The sequence below is a fragment of the Plecotus auritus genome, assembly GCF_963455305.1.
Source record: "Plecotus auritus genome assembly, chromosome: 7".
Taxonomy (NCBI): Eukaryota; Metazoa; Chordata; class Mammalia; order Chiroptera; family Vespertilionidae; genus Plecotus; species Plecotus auritus.
The window spans coordinates 139,665,579-139,680,275 of NC_137774.1; the positions used below are offsets into that span (position 1 = coordinate 139,665,579).

General features: G+C 40.2%; 1 protein-coding gene across 2 annotated transcripts; it reads right to left on the bottom strand.

Moving 5' to 3' along the window:
* Positions 1 to 182: 182 nt before the first annotated feature.
* Positions 183 to 14,283, bottom strand: MARVELD2 (MARVEL domain containing 2). Of its 2 annotated transcripts, none has more exons than XM_080679282.1 (7): positions 14,222 to 14,283; positions 9,797 to 10,960; positions 7,622 to 7,657; positions 3,078 to 3,226; positions 2,647 to 2,818; positions 1,784 to 1,834; positions 183 to 951 (listed from the first exon to the last, which is right to left on the bottom strand). In XM_080679282.1, exons 2-7 carry the CDS (start codon positions 10,943 to 10,945, stop codon positions 829 to 831), a joined length of 1,680 nt encoding a protein of 559 aa, XP_080535408.1. In that variant the 5' UTR covers positions 10,946 to 10,960; positions 14,222 to 14,283; the 3' UTR covers positions 183 to 828. The 2 variants fall into 2 exon arrangements, with proteins under 2 accessions (XP_080535408.1, XP_080535409.1); XM_080679283.1 differs by lacking the exon at positions 14,222 to 14,283 and adding an exon at positions 14,032 to 14,194.
* Between the last annotated feature and the right edge of the window lie 414 nt (positions 14,284 to 14,697).

Sequence of the window (14,697 nt, forward strand, 5' to 3'; positions counted from 1 at the left end):
AAAACAAAACAAAAAGATGGGAAGGCTGTGTTGGACCCCACTGGGCACAGAACCACAATGAAAGCATTTACTTAAGGCTAGTGTGGTTAGAGTTGTTAACACAACAGAGAAGGTCAGGAGACACATGGCCTTGCGGTTAGCTGGCAGGGCTTGCTCATTAAGGACCTTTCCAGAGACTTTTTCTAGGCAGTTTATTAATTTCACAAGCATTTCTATAGATTTCACACTAATGTAGTGCTTAGAATGTGCCAGGCTGTTCTACGCATTTAATCCTCATAACAACCCTATAAGGTGGGTACTATTTTAGCCCCATTTACAGGTGGGGAAATAGGCATAGAGAGATTACACAACTTGCCCAAGATCATCAGGCTTGAAAACGTTGATCTTGAATTCAAACCCTCTTCAGGGAAAAAATGACACGTTTGGCTAGGATGAGAAATTTGTCCTAGAAAATCTTAGGAGCCGGCCTGAGTGAAAAAGGAAAACTTGATCCTCTACAGCACCAGAATCAAGACTTTCTCAGCACCAGAACTGATACTCGTCTTCTCTCACACCCCAGGATGTGAGCTCTAAATCACTTTTAATTTCAACAAAGATAAACATAAATTGTACACAGATGAATTCAGTATGTCTTCCATTCTTAGTAAAGTTGAGGTTTTTCTGAAATGTCTGATGTGAAACCATACTGTTCTAACATTGCAGACTGGCTAAACCAATCGAAAGCTGATTCAGGAAGCACTTGCTTCTCGAATATCACAGAGACTAACATAAAAAAAGACAGTAAATAAATATTAACTTTGATATTAAAAAAGCGGTTTCAAATAAGGTTTAAGAATAACCTTGTACATCCCAATTCATTACTTTATCATATTCTTGAATTCTTTGCTTTATGTGAGAAAGTTTATTCTTTAGATAGTCACAGCGCTCTTTTTTTTCCAGAAACGTAGGATCCTGGAAAAGAAACACAGTTATTATGTCAGCCTGTTGTTACCTCAGCAAAGAACTCAGAAACATACATTATCACCCAGAAAATCTCCCTTCTTAACAGATTTTCCTGCAGCAGACTTCAAAATCTGCTTAGTAAGAAAACCAGCTAAGCTTTCCACAGGTTTCTAATAAACTGTATTTTTTAGAATAGTTTTAGGTTCACAGCAAAGTTGAGAAATTCAAAGAGCTGAGCTACCTATAACTTTAGTAGTTTAAAATACATGCAAAGTAAATAATAACTATAGAAATGTTTAATGAAAGCTCTCTTTGGCCTCTACTGATTTGTGCAAACAAGGGAAGGATGGAGTTAGAAACATGTAACGTAACCTTCGGAAGAAAATGTGGGTGACAAGTGGTGTATCAGTGCTCCTTTCCCTGGGTGGCTAAATCAGGACACGACAGAATGCCATCAGAACAGAACAAAGATGAGGAGAAAAGGTGTCCAGGAGGTACCCCTAGTCCCCTAACAAGTAGAATCTTAAGAAACACAGAAAAAAAGCCCTGGCTAGTGTGGCTCAGTTGGCTGAGCATTGTCTTGTGCACCAAAAGGCTGACAGTTCGATTGCCCAGTCAGGGCACATACCCTGGTTGCAAGTTCAATCCCCAGTTGGGATGGGTACAGGAGGCAACCCATTGATGTTTCTCTCTCTCTTTCTCCCTTCCTCTCGCTCTAAAAAAAAAAAAAAAATCAACAACAAAAAAGAACTACTTTTAAAGCTAAAAGAATCTAAAATCTGCCAGTTGTCTCCATTGTACCTGGATAAGAATATACTTTGAAGAAAATAATTTTACTAACCTTCTTTTTTTTCTTAAATTCTTCATGGATTCTTGAAATTCTCTCATGTTCCTAGAAATAGTATATTGTATACTTGAATTAATAGTATATCGGATACTTGCATTTACTCACAACCTATCTCAAGAATGTATCTCAAAGTACACTGGGAATTAGAACAGAAAACAATTTTTACCTAAGACTGCAATCACTATATTCATACACAAAAATGTAATTCACCGGACGTGTGAGGATTACTATGTGCCAGGCACTGGGGCTGAGGGGTGAACAGAGGGAAAGGCCCCGCCTGCATGAAACCAGAAGCGAGTCCCAGTGGCACTGCCTGCCAGCAGTGTGACCTTGAGTAAGCTCATTACCCTTCCGAAGACTCAGTTTTCTTACTGCCAAAATGGAAATAATAACCATAAGTACCTCATAGGGTTGTGAGAAGCTTCACTTATATGAAATGATCCCTGTAAAGTGCTTGGCACATAATGATCACACTCGCTATTATTAAGCATCATTTTCAGCCTCATTGGAAAGTTCTTTTTCATGTTATCACATATTGTGATTAAGAGGTTGAAATTATTCAACTTTTGAAAACAGCTAATATAATGTTCCTTCTAACTTTACTCTAAATTTTATATAAAAATGTACAATTTATACTTTACTTAAATTAGAAAATAAAATCCCTGTTTAATAATTTAAAGCCGAAGACATTATATAATTTGAATTGTAACCTTGACTAGTCAACTTGACGACCTCAAGTGACTTACTTCCCTAGACAAACACAGTAGACGCATGTGGTTATGACTTCTCTATATTTCAAAAAAGGTCAGATTTATACTTTCATCACTCTGTGTTCCTAGGCAGCCGCAGACACTGACCTGTTGGTTTCCCGAATGATACGGCAGTCTGCTCATCACTGCGTCCAGCTCATCGAACTTCCTCAAGACGGCCTGGACTTCTGCAGAGAGCTCCTTGTACTCTGAAAACTGGTCTTGGAACACAGCCTTATAGCGCTCTCGTTCTTCATCTGTCCGAATCACAGGGTATTTTCTGGGGGGAGGGGGGAGGAATTAACCAGAGTTATAACTTGTTCACTAAAACAAGCTGAATCGAAATCAGTTTAGCTTATTCCTCACTGACCATACTGTGTACCTCCAACTCAATATGCTATCTCACAGGTAACAAACAACTGCTCAAAGAGAAATGACTGTAAGCAGAGAGGATTAACTTGGATTCAAAAAGAAAAATGAAAAGCCCAAATGGAAACTCTCAATTTCTACCCCGAAGAAGGATTTATATTGATACTCACGCCACATAGTCAGGCAACATGATAGGTTTAGGAATGTGGCCTGAGGGGATATGTCCACTCAGTATTTCAGGTTTCATATTTGTTGGTCTCAATTCTTTGAAATGAACTTCTTGGTCTCTTTGTCTGTCACCGCCAATGGCCATTTCACACTATCGTTTAGGGAGAAAAAGAAGAGTTGTTTATAAACAGAGACAGAAGGAGAAAAAAACAACAATTAACGTGTCACTTTAGAATTACATGTTTTATAGTCACAAAGTTGTTCTGTTTCTGTAACAGCTAAAAGGTCACATTGAGATATGGGAGAGCACATACTAGGTACAACACCCTTCAACCCCAATCATACGTATATCAAAGATGGACGATGAAATGGTGGGTGTGGGTGTCTTAAGTACTTTATTTATTTAGGATTTTTACCCCTAACTAATTGTAAAAGAATAAAAAATGTAGTCCAAAGTAAGAAATTTAGGGACCAAAAATGGAACAAGTCTATTTAAGTGGAATAAGAAAGAATGACACCAGAACCTGAGATGAATTAATTACAAGTAGCCACTGAGTAGGTCAGAGAGAGATGCATGATGCACTGTTTTCATTATCTGAAAGGAAAGCAAAGAATCCAGAGGGGAGGTGGTGGATGCCTTTAACTTGCCCACGTGTCCCTAACCTGCGATTCCCTGAAGAGGCTGTAAGGATCCTGGAGGTGGTGGTTTAAGTCACCTGGTTTCTACCCTGGAGAGCTCTAGAAGCCTTTTTAGTAAAAAACGGTACTTTTAAAAGACAGGAAAAGAACATAAGATGAAGTGGCCCAGGGAGGAAGTACAGGGGACAAGCCTTATGAGCTAAAATAGCCGAAAGAAGGGCAGTGGGAGGGGAAGGCCAGGCGAACCTGCCCTAGACCAGGCCGGCTAAGACGGATATGCAGCTTTGGGGCTGAGAAGAGTGTTCAGGACTCCACTAAGCAGTGCCCAGAACACCACACAAGTTGGTAAAGCTGGTGGATGCCAGGAAAGGGGTTTCCATTTTACACATAAAGGAGCCATGTTCAGAGAAGTTTAGTACATTTTCCAAGGTCCCACAGCTGTGACGTGCAAAGGCCACAATTAAAACCCAGAAATTTTTGGCTCACTGATACTTCAAATGAGTAATACAAGGAAACTGGTCTACTTAACTGTACATTGTTCAATCGCTAAGTTCCCTGAAGTTCTGGTAGCATGCCAGAAAGGAGTTTGAGCAGGGCGGGGCAGGCAATGCCATCCTGCTGGAGGAATGAACTTGAGCTGGGCACAGTGATTCCTCCTCAGAGAGGTCAGCTCCCCACCTCTGGCCACATGGACCCCTGGCTCACGCTTGTTAAATTAAACTAAACTGAGAGTAGCTTGGGAGGGCCCCTACTTCACTGAAAACAAATATAAAACGAGATTTTAAAACCATGCCAGGCAGCTTTTAAAGTCCTTTGTTTCTTGATTTCCCATCTCTAAGGCTGCCTTTGAGGTTTGGTCTAACATTAGCTCATTCTAAAAACCACTAGCTCCTAACTCACCAAACCACGCGGCCAGATTAGAGGATCAGACTCCGAGGCTGCTAACGATGGGAGGGTTATGAAAAGGGGAAGTCTGCAGCCAGGTGCTAGGCGAAAGGGAGCCAGACCACCTCTAGCAGGCCCTCACATCGGGCAGGACAGTCCATAGGAGGTTTGGCTTTTTCCTGGGTGAAGTTTTTTCAAGCAGGAACTACTCATTTTCCTTACTTGTCTTTCCCTATTTCCAAGATTTACCTTTTAATATAAAGACGAAGTTTTAAGAAGCCAAACACTTCCACAAAGACTATTTCATCTGCTTCAATGTGTTTTTGTTTTTATGCTCATAACGTTTTCTTCCACTCTTTTAGTGTGAACCTCACTGATCATCAGTTCAGAAAACGCTGTTGCGGAAAAAGGTCTGGAACTGGACCTGAGACAAAGAATCAAAACCCCTTTAAGCTTTCACAGGAAGGATGCACTGGCTCCAGCCCTGGGCCAGACCACGCTCAAGCAGTGTTCTGATTACAAACACAAGCCCCCACATAGGGCCTTTCTTTGCTTCTAACAAAAACTAGTTTTGTCAGCAAATTTCAGAAAAGCTTTACTGTGAGGCCAGAGAAGGTAATTAAGCAACAGGGTAAGTAATGCTTTGAATATAATTACTAAGCCTCTCAAATTAAAAATGGGCTGAATGAAAAAAAGAAAAAAAGGGGGCTGAGTGAATATTGTTAGGTTAGAAATAGGGCGAGCTAGGTAAGTGTTTTAGTGTCCATCTGCCCAATTCCCAATTTTCTCTCCCTCTGAGAGTATAATGTAATGACGGATAGGCCCCCGATCCCAAACCCACACCATTACTTTCGATGCCGATTAGATTTTGGCTTTTCTAGCTTGGGAAAGAAATCTGCTCAGTACTTAGGGATTTATTAGAATTTGTTTCTGTCTCTATTTGATCTTACTGTATGTCTATATATTATTTTTTTAAATGATCTTATTTGCTCTTTATAAATTGTGGCTGTTAAAATACCAAAAATGGCCCTGGCTGGTGTGGCTCAGTTGGTTGGGCATCCTTCCATGCACCCAAAAGTTGCCCATTCAATTTCTGCTCAGAGCACATGCCCTGGTTGTGGGCTCAATCCCTGGTAGGGGGAATGGTGTGCAGGAGGCAGCTAATGAATGTTTCACTCTCACATTGATGTTTTTCTCTCTCTCTCTCCATCTCCCTTCTTCTGTCTCTAAAAATCATTAATAATAATTTAAAAATCTCTAAGAAAAAAAAATACCAAAGAAGGAATAGCCTAGTACAGTGGTCAGCAAACTCATTAGTCAACAGAGCCAAATATCAACAGTACAATGACTGAAATTTCTTTTGAGAGCCAAATTTTTTAAACTTAAACTTCTTCTAACGCCACTTCTTCAAAATAGACTCGCCCAAGCCGTGGTATTTTGTGGAAGAGCCACACTCAAGGGGCCAAAGAGCCGCATGTGGCTCGCGAGCCGCAGTTTGCAGACCACTGGCCTAGTAGATAGTTCCAAACAAGTGACAGAAAACTGAAGTTCAGAGATGGTAAGTAATTTCCCCAGGGTCACAGAGCTATTAAGTAGCTGATCTGTATTCCAATTCAGATATGCCTGATCCCAAAGTTTATTTCCTCTGCATCACACTGCACTGTAAAAGAGAATGGAGAAGTTCTTTATGTACTAATAAGGAAACATCTTAGAAATGTATTGTTTGTCCTGGCCAGGTAGCTCAGTTGGTTAGAGCATTATCCCGATAGGCCAACGCTGCAGGTTTGATCCCCAGTCAGGGCATATACAAGAAGTAACCAATAAATACATAACTAAGTGGAAAACAAATCCAGTGCTTCTCTCTCTCTCTCTTATTCTCTCTCTTTAAAAATTAATAAATAAAAAATATTTTTAAAAATAAATGTACTGTTAAGTGGAAAAGTTAGGAACATAACAGTGTAGAAAGTATGCGACCGTTTGTGTAAAAGGGGGAGGAGAGCCAATATATACAAAACACGTTTCTGAAAGGAAACACAAGACACTAATAACACTGGCTGTCTCCAAGCAGGAGAACTGGAAAGCCAGACACAGGAGAGAAGACTTTGTATTAGAGCTTCTTTTGAATTTTGGACCAAGTGAATATACTCCTTTTTCAAAGAAAGAAACAAATCGATGAACTGGATTCTCAGTTTGTTGCTTAGAAATAATACCCAATATCTTAAAATAGAACTTTTCAATGAGGTAAAGTTATGATTAAAATATATTAAATTATTGCCCTAGCTGGTTTGGCTCAGAAGATAGAGCGTCGGCCTATGGACTGAAGGGTCCCAGGTTCGATTCCGGTCAAGGGCACATGCCCAGGTTGTGGGCCTGACCCCCAGTGGGGAACTGGCAGGAGGCAGCCAATCAATGTTCTTTCTCATCATTGATGTTTCTATCTCTCTTTCCCTCTCCCTTCCTCTCTGAAATCAATAAAAATATATTTTAAAAAATAAAATAAATTATATTAAATTATTACATATATGTAAATAATTATAATAATAGCATCTCATTTAATCATCTCAGCAATCACGCAAGGTAGAAATTACTATTATTCCAATTTTACAGATGAAGAAACTAAAGCATTAGAAGGTTCAATACTTGCTTACCACCACACAGTTAGTAAATGGTGGAATAGAAATTTCTTTCCTGATTCAACAAAATTTGGCATCTAAAAGAACTTTAAAGAGACTGCAGAAAGCTTGGGAGAATTATCTTTATTTTAAAAGATTAAAACTTAAACATACAAGAACCAATAGTTCACTTGCATAATTATTCATCTAACAAAAGTAAAAGAAGCTATTAAGAGCCTTATCTAACTTGGTCCTTTACGAAGCAGAAAAAACCTGGACGTCCTCTTATGAACTCAATGTAATAGATACACCTTCACAGAAAGAGGATCTACTCTGTAGATTTATAGACAAGAGAGAAAAGTATTTAACAAATCTATAGAGATAAAATATAATGTGAACTTTTTTCTTACCATTTTTCTTTTCGATGGAAATGATGGCTCACTTATCTGGAACAAAAAGAGTTAACATGATTTTTGAAAGGCATGTGAAGTTACTTTGCAAATATTTTCATCCATTTGCATTTATAGCCCAATCTCAATTTTACAGAGGTTGATTCTCTACTTTTCAGATGCTCCTCCTACTTTTGGCCACAAGTTGACGGGCCAGTGGAGAACCAGAGGAGATGGGGTAATGGTAATTCCTTGTCAATCAGGAACAAAGAGCAGAGTTGGAAATATGGAGATGGTAGAGTCTCTTAGGTAAGTTCCTTTGAATCACCTAGAGATTTTCTTTATTCTTGCCTCCCGTTACCTTGCACAAGTAAAGAGTCTGAGACAGTTACATTATAAAGTTAACAGAAAAAAGCCACAGGCCATTACATCTTCTACCTTTTAGGAAGTTATAGTAACATCAGAGGTGATTCAAGTCCCATCAGCCATTATGAAAAGTCTGATAGGAACAAGTTTTTATCAGAAAATGAAAGAATTATGTTGATAATTACAGATGCTATAAATGTAGAAGTTTGAAATGATATTAAGAACTCGGTTGTTATTAAATTTACCTAAAATTATGAGAATGTATGTTTCACTATCTAGATTTCAAACTGATCGAAATTCTTTACTTTGTATACAAGTTCTTTACTTTGTATACACAGATGTAAATTTAAGAAATATGCTTAACAATGCCCAAATAAGCTTTTAGAAAAAAACTTAAATCTAGGTCAAGTTCTAGTAAGATTAATATATTTTGTGACAAAAGAGTGTGGATCACATTAAAACATGCTGAGGTTCTCCATAGTACATAAGGTACTGGTGATATTTTTCCCAAATAAAAATTTTACCAATTAAAACTAAAGAAAAGGTTCTTGATATAAACTTAGTCAAGTTTTTTGTAGTTGTTATGCATAAGATTCATGCAAAAGAATAAAAACGAACTATATAAGTCAACGAGTAAACAAAGAGTTCATCCAGTAAATAAGGACAGGATTTCATTTTATTCAGTTTTGCACAATATACAGGAGTGGGCAAAAGTAAGTGTACAGTTGTGAGTACTTGAAACAGTTTATTCTTTTATTAGTATTTATTAATTATTGTTTTATTTGTATTACAACTATAAACCTACTTTTGCCCATCCCTGTACACTATGTGCAATTATATAGTATCTAGGAGATCTTTAGAAAAGCGGGAAAAGATGCAAATATGATACTTGAAATAAAGAAAAAAGTTAAAGTAATATGACATTTTCAGTGTTATAGGAAATTCTACTACACGCTACTCCTTAGAAGACGAAAACAAAACAAAACAAAAAAGATGAAAGTAAAACATTAGCTTATTTCAGGGTATAATGAAGCTAGTACAACATACTCTTAACTTTTTTGCTACCGTTCAAATGTTCAAATAAAATTATTTTAAATAAGGCTTTGATATAATCTTATTCTCTAGATATTATTAATTCTCCTCCTCCTCCTTCTCTTTCGTGTATTTAACTAGTTAAATCCTAGAAATGAAATAAAGTACACGGATCCCACTCTAATTTTGGAACACTCATCTCCCTAAAATAAGGATGAAACACCAAAATGCCTGGGTAAGTTTTCAGAGTATGTTTATTACAACTTAGCTTCTTGATACTTAAAAAAATCATACATGGTTCACCATATTCTTACTTGACTTTAACTCACTGGAAGAAACTGGGACTCATGATAACAGATTTAAATGAGCACTTTGCTCCTCTAAATGAAAAATTAGTTTTTTAATTGTCTTACCATACTGAAGAATCAAGACTGTTCTCTAACTTACTTTAATAATGAGACATTTTATTTCCTGAGCATGTTGTTATTCTTCTTTGCAGGAATTCAGTAGCTATGTTTTCCCTTAAGCATCAGAGAGACAAAATAATGCAGCCAACAAACTCGGTATTATGTTACACATCTGGTGTCTACTTGCAATGGCACACAACAGTGACACTGCAGAGTGGGCTATGCCAGTCCTACCATGTCAGATATGGAGCTTCTGAACTTCAGATCATTAAAAAAAAAAAAAAGAAGAAAAAAGGCTTCTATAAAATCCTTGTTTTGAGAACTATACATATTTAACAAGGGAGTAAATAACAGAAAAAAACAAAAAATGCAAGACTGTGAAATTCCTTACCTCCTGTTGTTCCATGTATTCCCTATGTCTCCGAGCTGCCTCATGCCTCCATAACTTTAGGCAAACCAAAGCACTGATGAGATAAACAATCATGGTGACAAAGAGGAAGACCATCGCCGCTGTCTGTCCTCCTTCTACCCGACAGAACATTGCATTCATTGGTGTATTAAATACTGGATAGTAGCAGAGTCCACCTCGGTTGATATCATTCACATAGACTATGGCTGCAGCCATATACAAAATGAACAGGGCAATGTTAATTCCAAATTCAGTTAGGGGCCACCAGTTAGAGTCCAAAAGAATGGTCCGATAATACATGGACATGCCAAGAACCAGAATAATAATGGTGGTGATCCAAGCTAATCCAGCAACCACGAGTATAAAAGGAGTTTTGGGGCCACTGTAGTAATAGCCTCCATATGCACTGCCCAGGCCACCGATGCCTCCCATGGCCGTGGGCGGGGAATAGCCGAACATGTTGTACCACTCACTGTCCTTGTGAATGTAAGCTGTGACACAGGCGAAGACGCCCGCCCCCAGCAGCAGCTCCACCACACCGAGGATTCTCAGCAGGCCAGGCCACGACTTCATGTAGGAGTACCTCAGGTTGTAGGCCTCCACCTTCTCGCTGTACGTTAGAGCCGTTTGTGTGTGTCGGCTCAGAGATCCATAGGGATCCTGGGGAAGCATCGCTTCAGCCTCTTTCCGGGAATTGCAGGTTCCTGCTGACCCTCCGTAAGGATCTTTGTAGGAGTTGGGGGGTGAGTGGTGGTTTGGTCTCCCTGGAGAGGCTGGAGGCGAACACTCCACTCCGTCTGAGATGTATCTGATGTCTGACACCGGCTTATCCCATTCTGGGTCCTTTTTCTTCCCACTGAAGAAGTTCTTCCAGGACTCAGGGACGAAGCGCCTTACGGGTTTGAGGTCTGGTGCTACGGCCGGTTCCTCTGTGTCACTTGAGTAGAAGTCAGGGCCAAATGGTGGCTGTAATGGGAGAGGGGGTGGAGGCAAAGGATCAGCGCTCACAGCCAGCTCACTGTCACGAAGCGTCTGGAGGGTTCTTATGGTGCCATCTTCATGGGCCAAGTCCCTCGGGACCTCATTGTAGTGCCTGTCTCGATTCCTGGATCTCCCATCCTTTGAAGACATTTGTGATTTCTACACCTGTCGCCAAGATTAGATATCACTTATGCTTAGTTTTTTATTATTTCAATGCTGAGTTTATTTACTTAATAGCAAATGATCACATTTATGAAACCAATAGGATCATGTCTATTATATGATACATAAAATAACATAAATATGTATATTTTAAGCATATATAACAATTATGTTAGCCAGGGACATAGTCATCATTCTATACAATTTTAAGGGTAATCAAAAACTTAAATCTTAGCGCTGAAATAAAACATTTATAAATCTAACTTATGTATGAGCTCTGTAAACAACAAAATCTAAATAAACAAAAATAGGACTAAATTTTAACAAGACAGGATGCTACCACTTTCCAAGTAGAGTCCTTTCCTCAAACACCTAAATCTAAATATTTAAGAGTTTGAGCGAACAAAAAATTGATACGTCAGTACATACTCTTCATTTTCATTAACTCAAATCTGCTTTAGAATGAATGGCCCTGAGAAGCAGTCTGTTAAACACAGGGAATGAAGAGCCCCTTTCTTTCATAAGTCAGGAAAGTCAGTTTAGGGGCATTGCTTCTGCCACTCTGAAATATTAATACTTGTTACCAGATTTTAAAATCAGATTTCTCAGAGAAAAAATATCACCAAAAGTGTAGATTCCCCAAAAGCACAACACAGAGCAGCAGCAATGACCATGTATATCACTCTTTTCAGAACAATTATCTAAACGCCAGTGCTATTGCCATGGAGAGACTCAGAAGCTACCTTTTAGGTATTCAATCCACCCAAAACATAAGGCACAGAAAAAGTACTTTTACTAAATCTATTAATTTCCTTCATGGACACAAATACAAAAAGAATGAAAGCATTTGCTAATGTAACTAGGTTTATAGCACATGAATTTCTCCCTCAAATTGCTTACATGTATATTTACTTGGATACTCACTGGGCACATGACATTGTACTTGACACTATGGAGGTAGCATCAAAATTTATTTTTTGTTTTTACTTTTTTAAAGTTATTTTTGTGTGTGTGGCATCAAAACTTAAAAGGCTAATTCCACCTTATAATATCGAACAATTTAGAAATTCCTAAGGCTTGCTTTATTTTACTTTGTAAAATGGAGATTGATCATTCAACCAATATTTACTGAACACCTGCTATGTACTAGGGGTGTCAGTGCTGTGTACCATGCTGAAAGTGTATCAGTGAAGGAAGCCAATTCTGAAACCTTTGCCTTCCAGTGTGACAGATGATAGTAGACAAGGGAAGTGAAATAGATGGAATGCTCAGGAACAAAGTTAAGGAAGGGGATAAGGTGTGCACTATGGGCAGGGTGTTACAATTTTAAATAGAATGACCAGGAAAGTCTTCATAGGAAACAAGATATCTGAATATAGAAATGAAGGAGATAAAGGAGGAAGCTAGGCGGATATTCCAGGGAAAGCATTCCAGGTAGATGGAGCAGCTAGTGCAAATGTCTTGTTAGAGTGCCTGGAATGTTGAACTATTAAGGCATGGAGGCCAGTGAGACAAGGGTGAAAACGGAGACTAGCTAGGAGGCCCCTGAAATAATCCAGCAGGCCATGGTGGTAGCAACAGAGACAGCAAGAAGAGGTCAAATTCTAGATACAGGAAATTAAATTATTTAATTAAACTTTTTAAATATAAATTTTCAAACATAATAAAAATGGAAAGAATAGTATGATGAACTCTAATGTACCCATCAACCCTCTTCAACGATTAGCAATTTATGACCAATCTTGTTTCATCTATATCCCCTACCTTATTCCCTCTGGCAATATCTTACTTTGAAGCAACATTTCTTCATCCCTCCAGTTTAGCCTTGGGGAGAAGCAGCCTCGGAGAGTTTGAAATCCAGCTGGAGATGTCAAGTATGCAATCTATGTACAGAAGGGCATGTACTGCCACAGACTAGATAGAATCACCCAAGAAGTGGGTGGAGATAAAGAAGTCTAAGTTGGGGGTCTTCTAATGGGACACTCCAATTTTAAAGAATTAACTATGATGGTCCTAACATGGTACCCAATGCAAAGCAGGAACTCTAGAAGCGATAAAAATTATTTGTTGCCTCTTTATTTTTTATCTTTACCTAAGTTTAAATTCTAGAAATGCAAAGTACTACTACAGTTTTGAAATATATTTTCCTAAGAGTAGAAGCAAAAGCACAATAATTTTAGCAAGTTTTACATAATATCCCTCAATATCTATACTGTATATGCATTTAAAGGATACTCCATTGCTTAATTTAACTCGCTGTAAACAAAAAAGTAATGGATTTATCTTCACCAGTGAAAGGTGGCTTATTTGAATTTAGACCACCTTATCAATGTTTAAATAAAAAGCAAAAAAAAGTATAAATCTGAAGAATTGTATAATAGCAAAATATTTTATGTCAAAAGGGAATGCTCGGCAGTATCTGAGCACGTCTGAACTGTCTGGGTCCAGGGTGTCGTTGAGAGCCCACACAGATCCAGGGCGCTGAGGCGGAGTGGGTCTTTTGTTTACTTCAAGCCCGGGTCCCTGCCTGCATTCCTGGGGACGCATATCTGGGAAAGCCATTGCAGTGAGAGGAGAAATAGTTCCCCCCAGCAAAGTGTCCCAGGAAGCGAGCTTGGTTACCTTTACACAAGCAAACCACAGCTTCGGCGGCCTTTAAAGCTTTGCTGGGCCCAAGCAAGGGGCAGATTTAGGATGTTTTGGGCTCCCAGGGGGCTGGGAAAGGCCCTCAGGGTTTTAATTCACCCACGAGTGCGTGCCACGGGCCACCCAACATCTCCGCTTGGATATCTCCCGAGTTCGCCGCTGGGCGTCGGGTCCCACCCGCCTCGTTCCGTCCTCTGCTCTGCCCACCCGCGCGTGTGCTCCGTCTTCGCGCCTCAGAGTGAAAGTCCACTCTGTCTTGGGAGATTCCACCCCAAAGTGACCGGAACTAAGCCGGCTCTGCCATGCCCGACTCCCAGAAAGTAGGATCCCCGCGCCCGGAAGGACAGCGCCCTGCCGCGCACCTGTGTCCCTGAATGAGACCCGGCAGGACGGGGCCCTCCGGACCCCGTGTCTTGGTCCCCTCTTACCGCGCCGGCGTCCGGACTCGGCCGCAGGTTAAGGCGGGGGCCGGGAGTCGAGCGCCGCTGGCCCAGGAAGCTCTGAGGGGCCCAGGAAGCTCTGAGGGGTCCAGGACCCCCGACTCCATCCGCACACCTGCCGGGAGGCGCCGGCCCCGCCCTCCCGCGTCCCAGGCACGTCCCCCCGCCCCCTCCTCACCTGCGCGGCCGCCGGAAGAGCGCGCTCACTGCCCGCAGCACTGAAACCGGGATCCGGCTCTCGGGGCGGGGCCGAGCCAAGCCTTGCCCCGCCCGGCTTTGTGGGGCTCCCGCTAGGAGCCCTAGCCGGTCGGTGCCCGTCCCCCAATTTCCCCGCCCGCACCTCAAAGCAAAAGTAAGGACCCAGGCTGGTAGTGAAAGGTGTGACTAACCCCTCCGGAGAGTTCTCATCGCAAGGCAGCCATTGTCTTCCCTATTTTTAAAAAAAGTTTGACTCTGGATGAAGGAGTTTCATATACTATGCCCAATGATACACCGCAGACAGTACACGTTAGGAAATATTAAGATAGGAGAAACAGAAAGAAATTAAACACTTTAATTTTGATATAAATTATGTAACTTTCCAAAAAGTATCCAAAATATTCCATTGTACAACTTATTAAAAAGGTATCCAAGAAGTTGAGCCCTCAGAGAAAC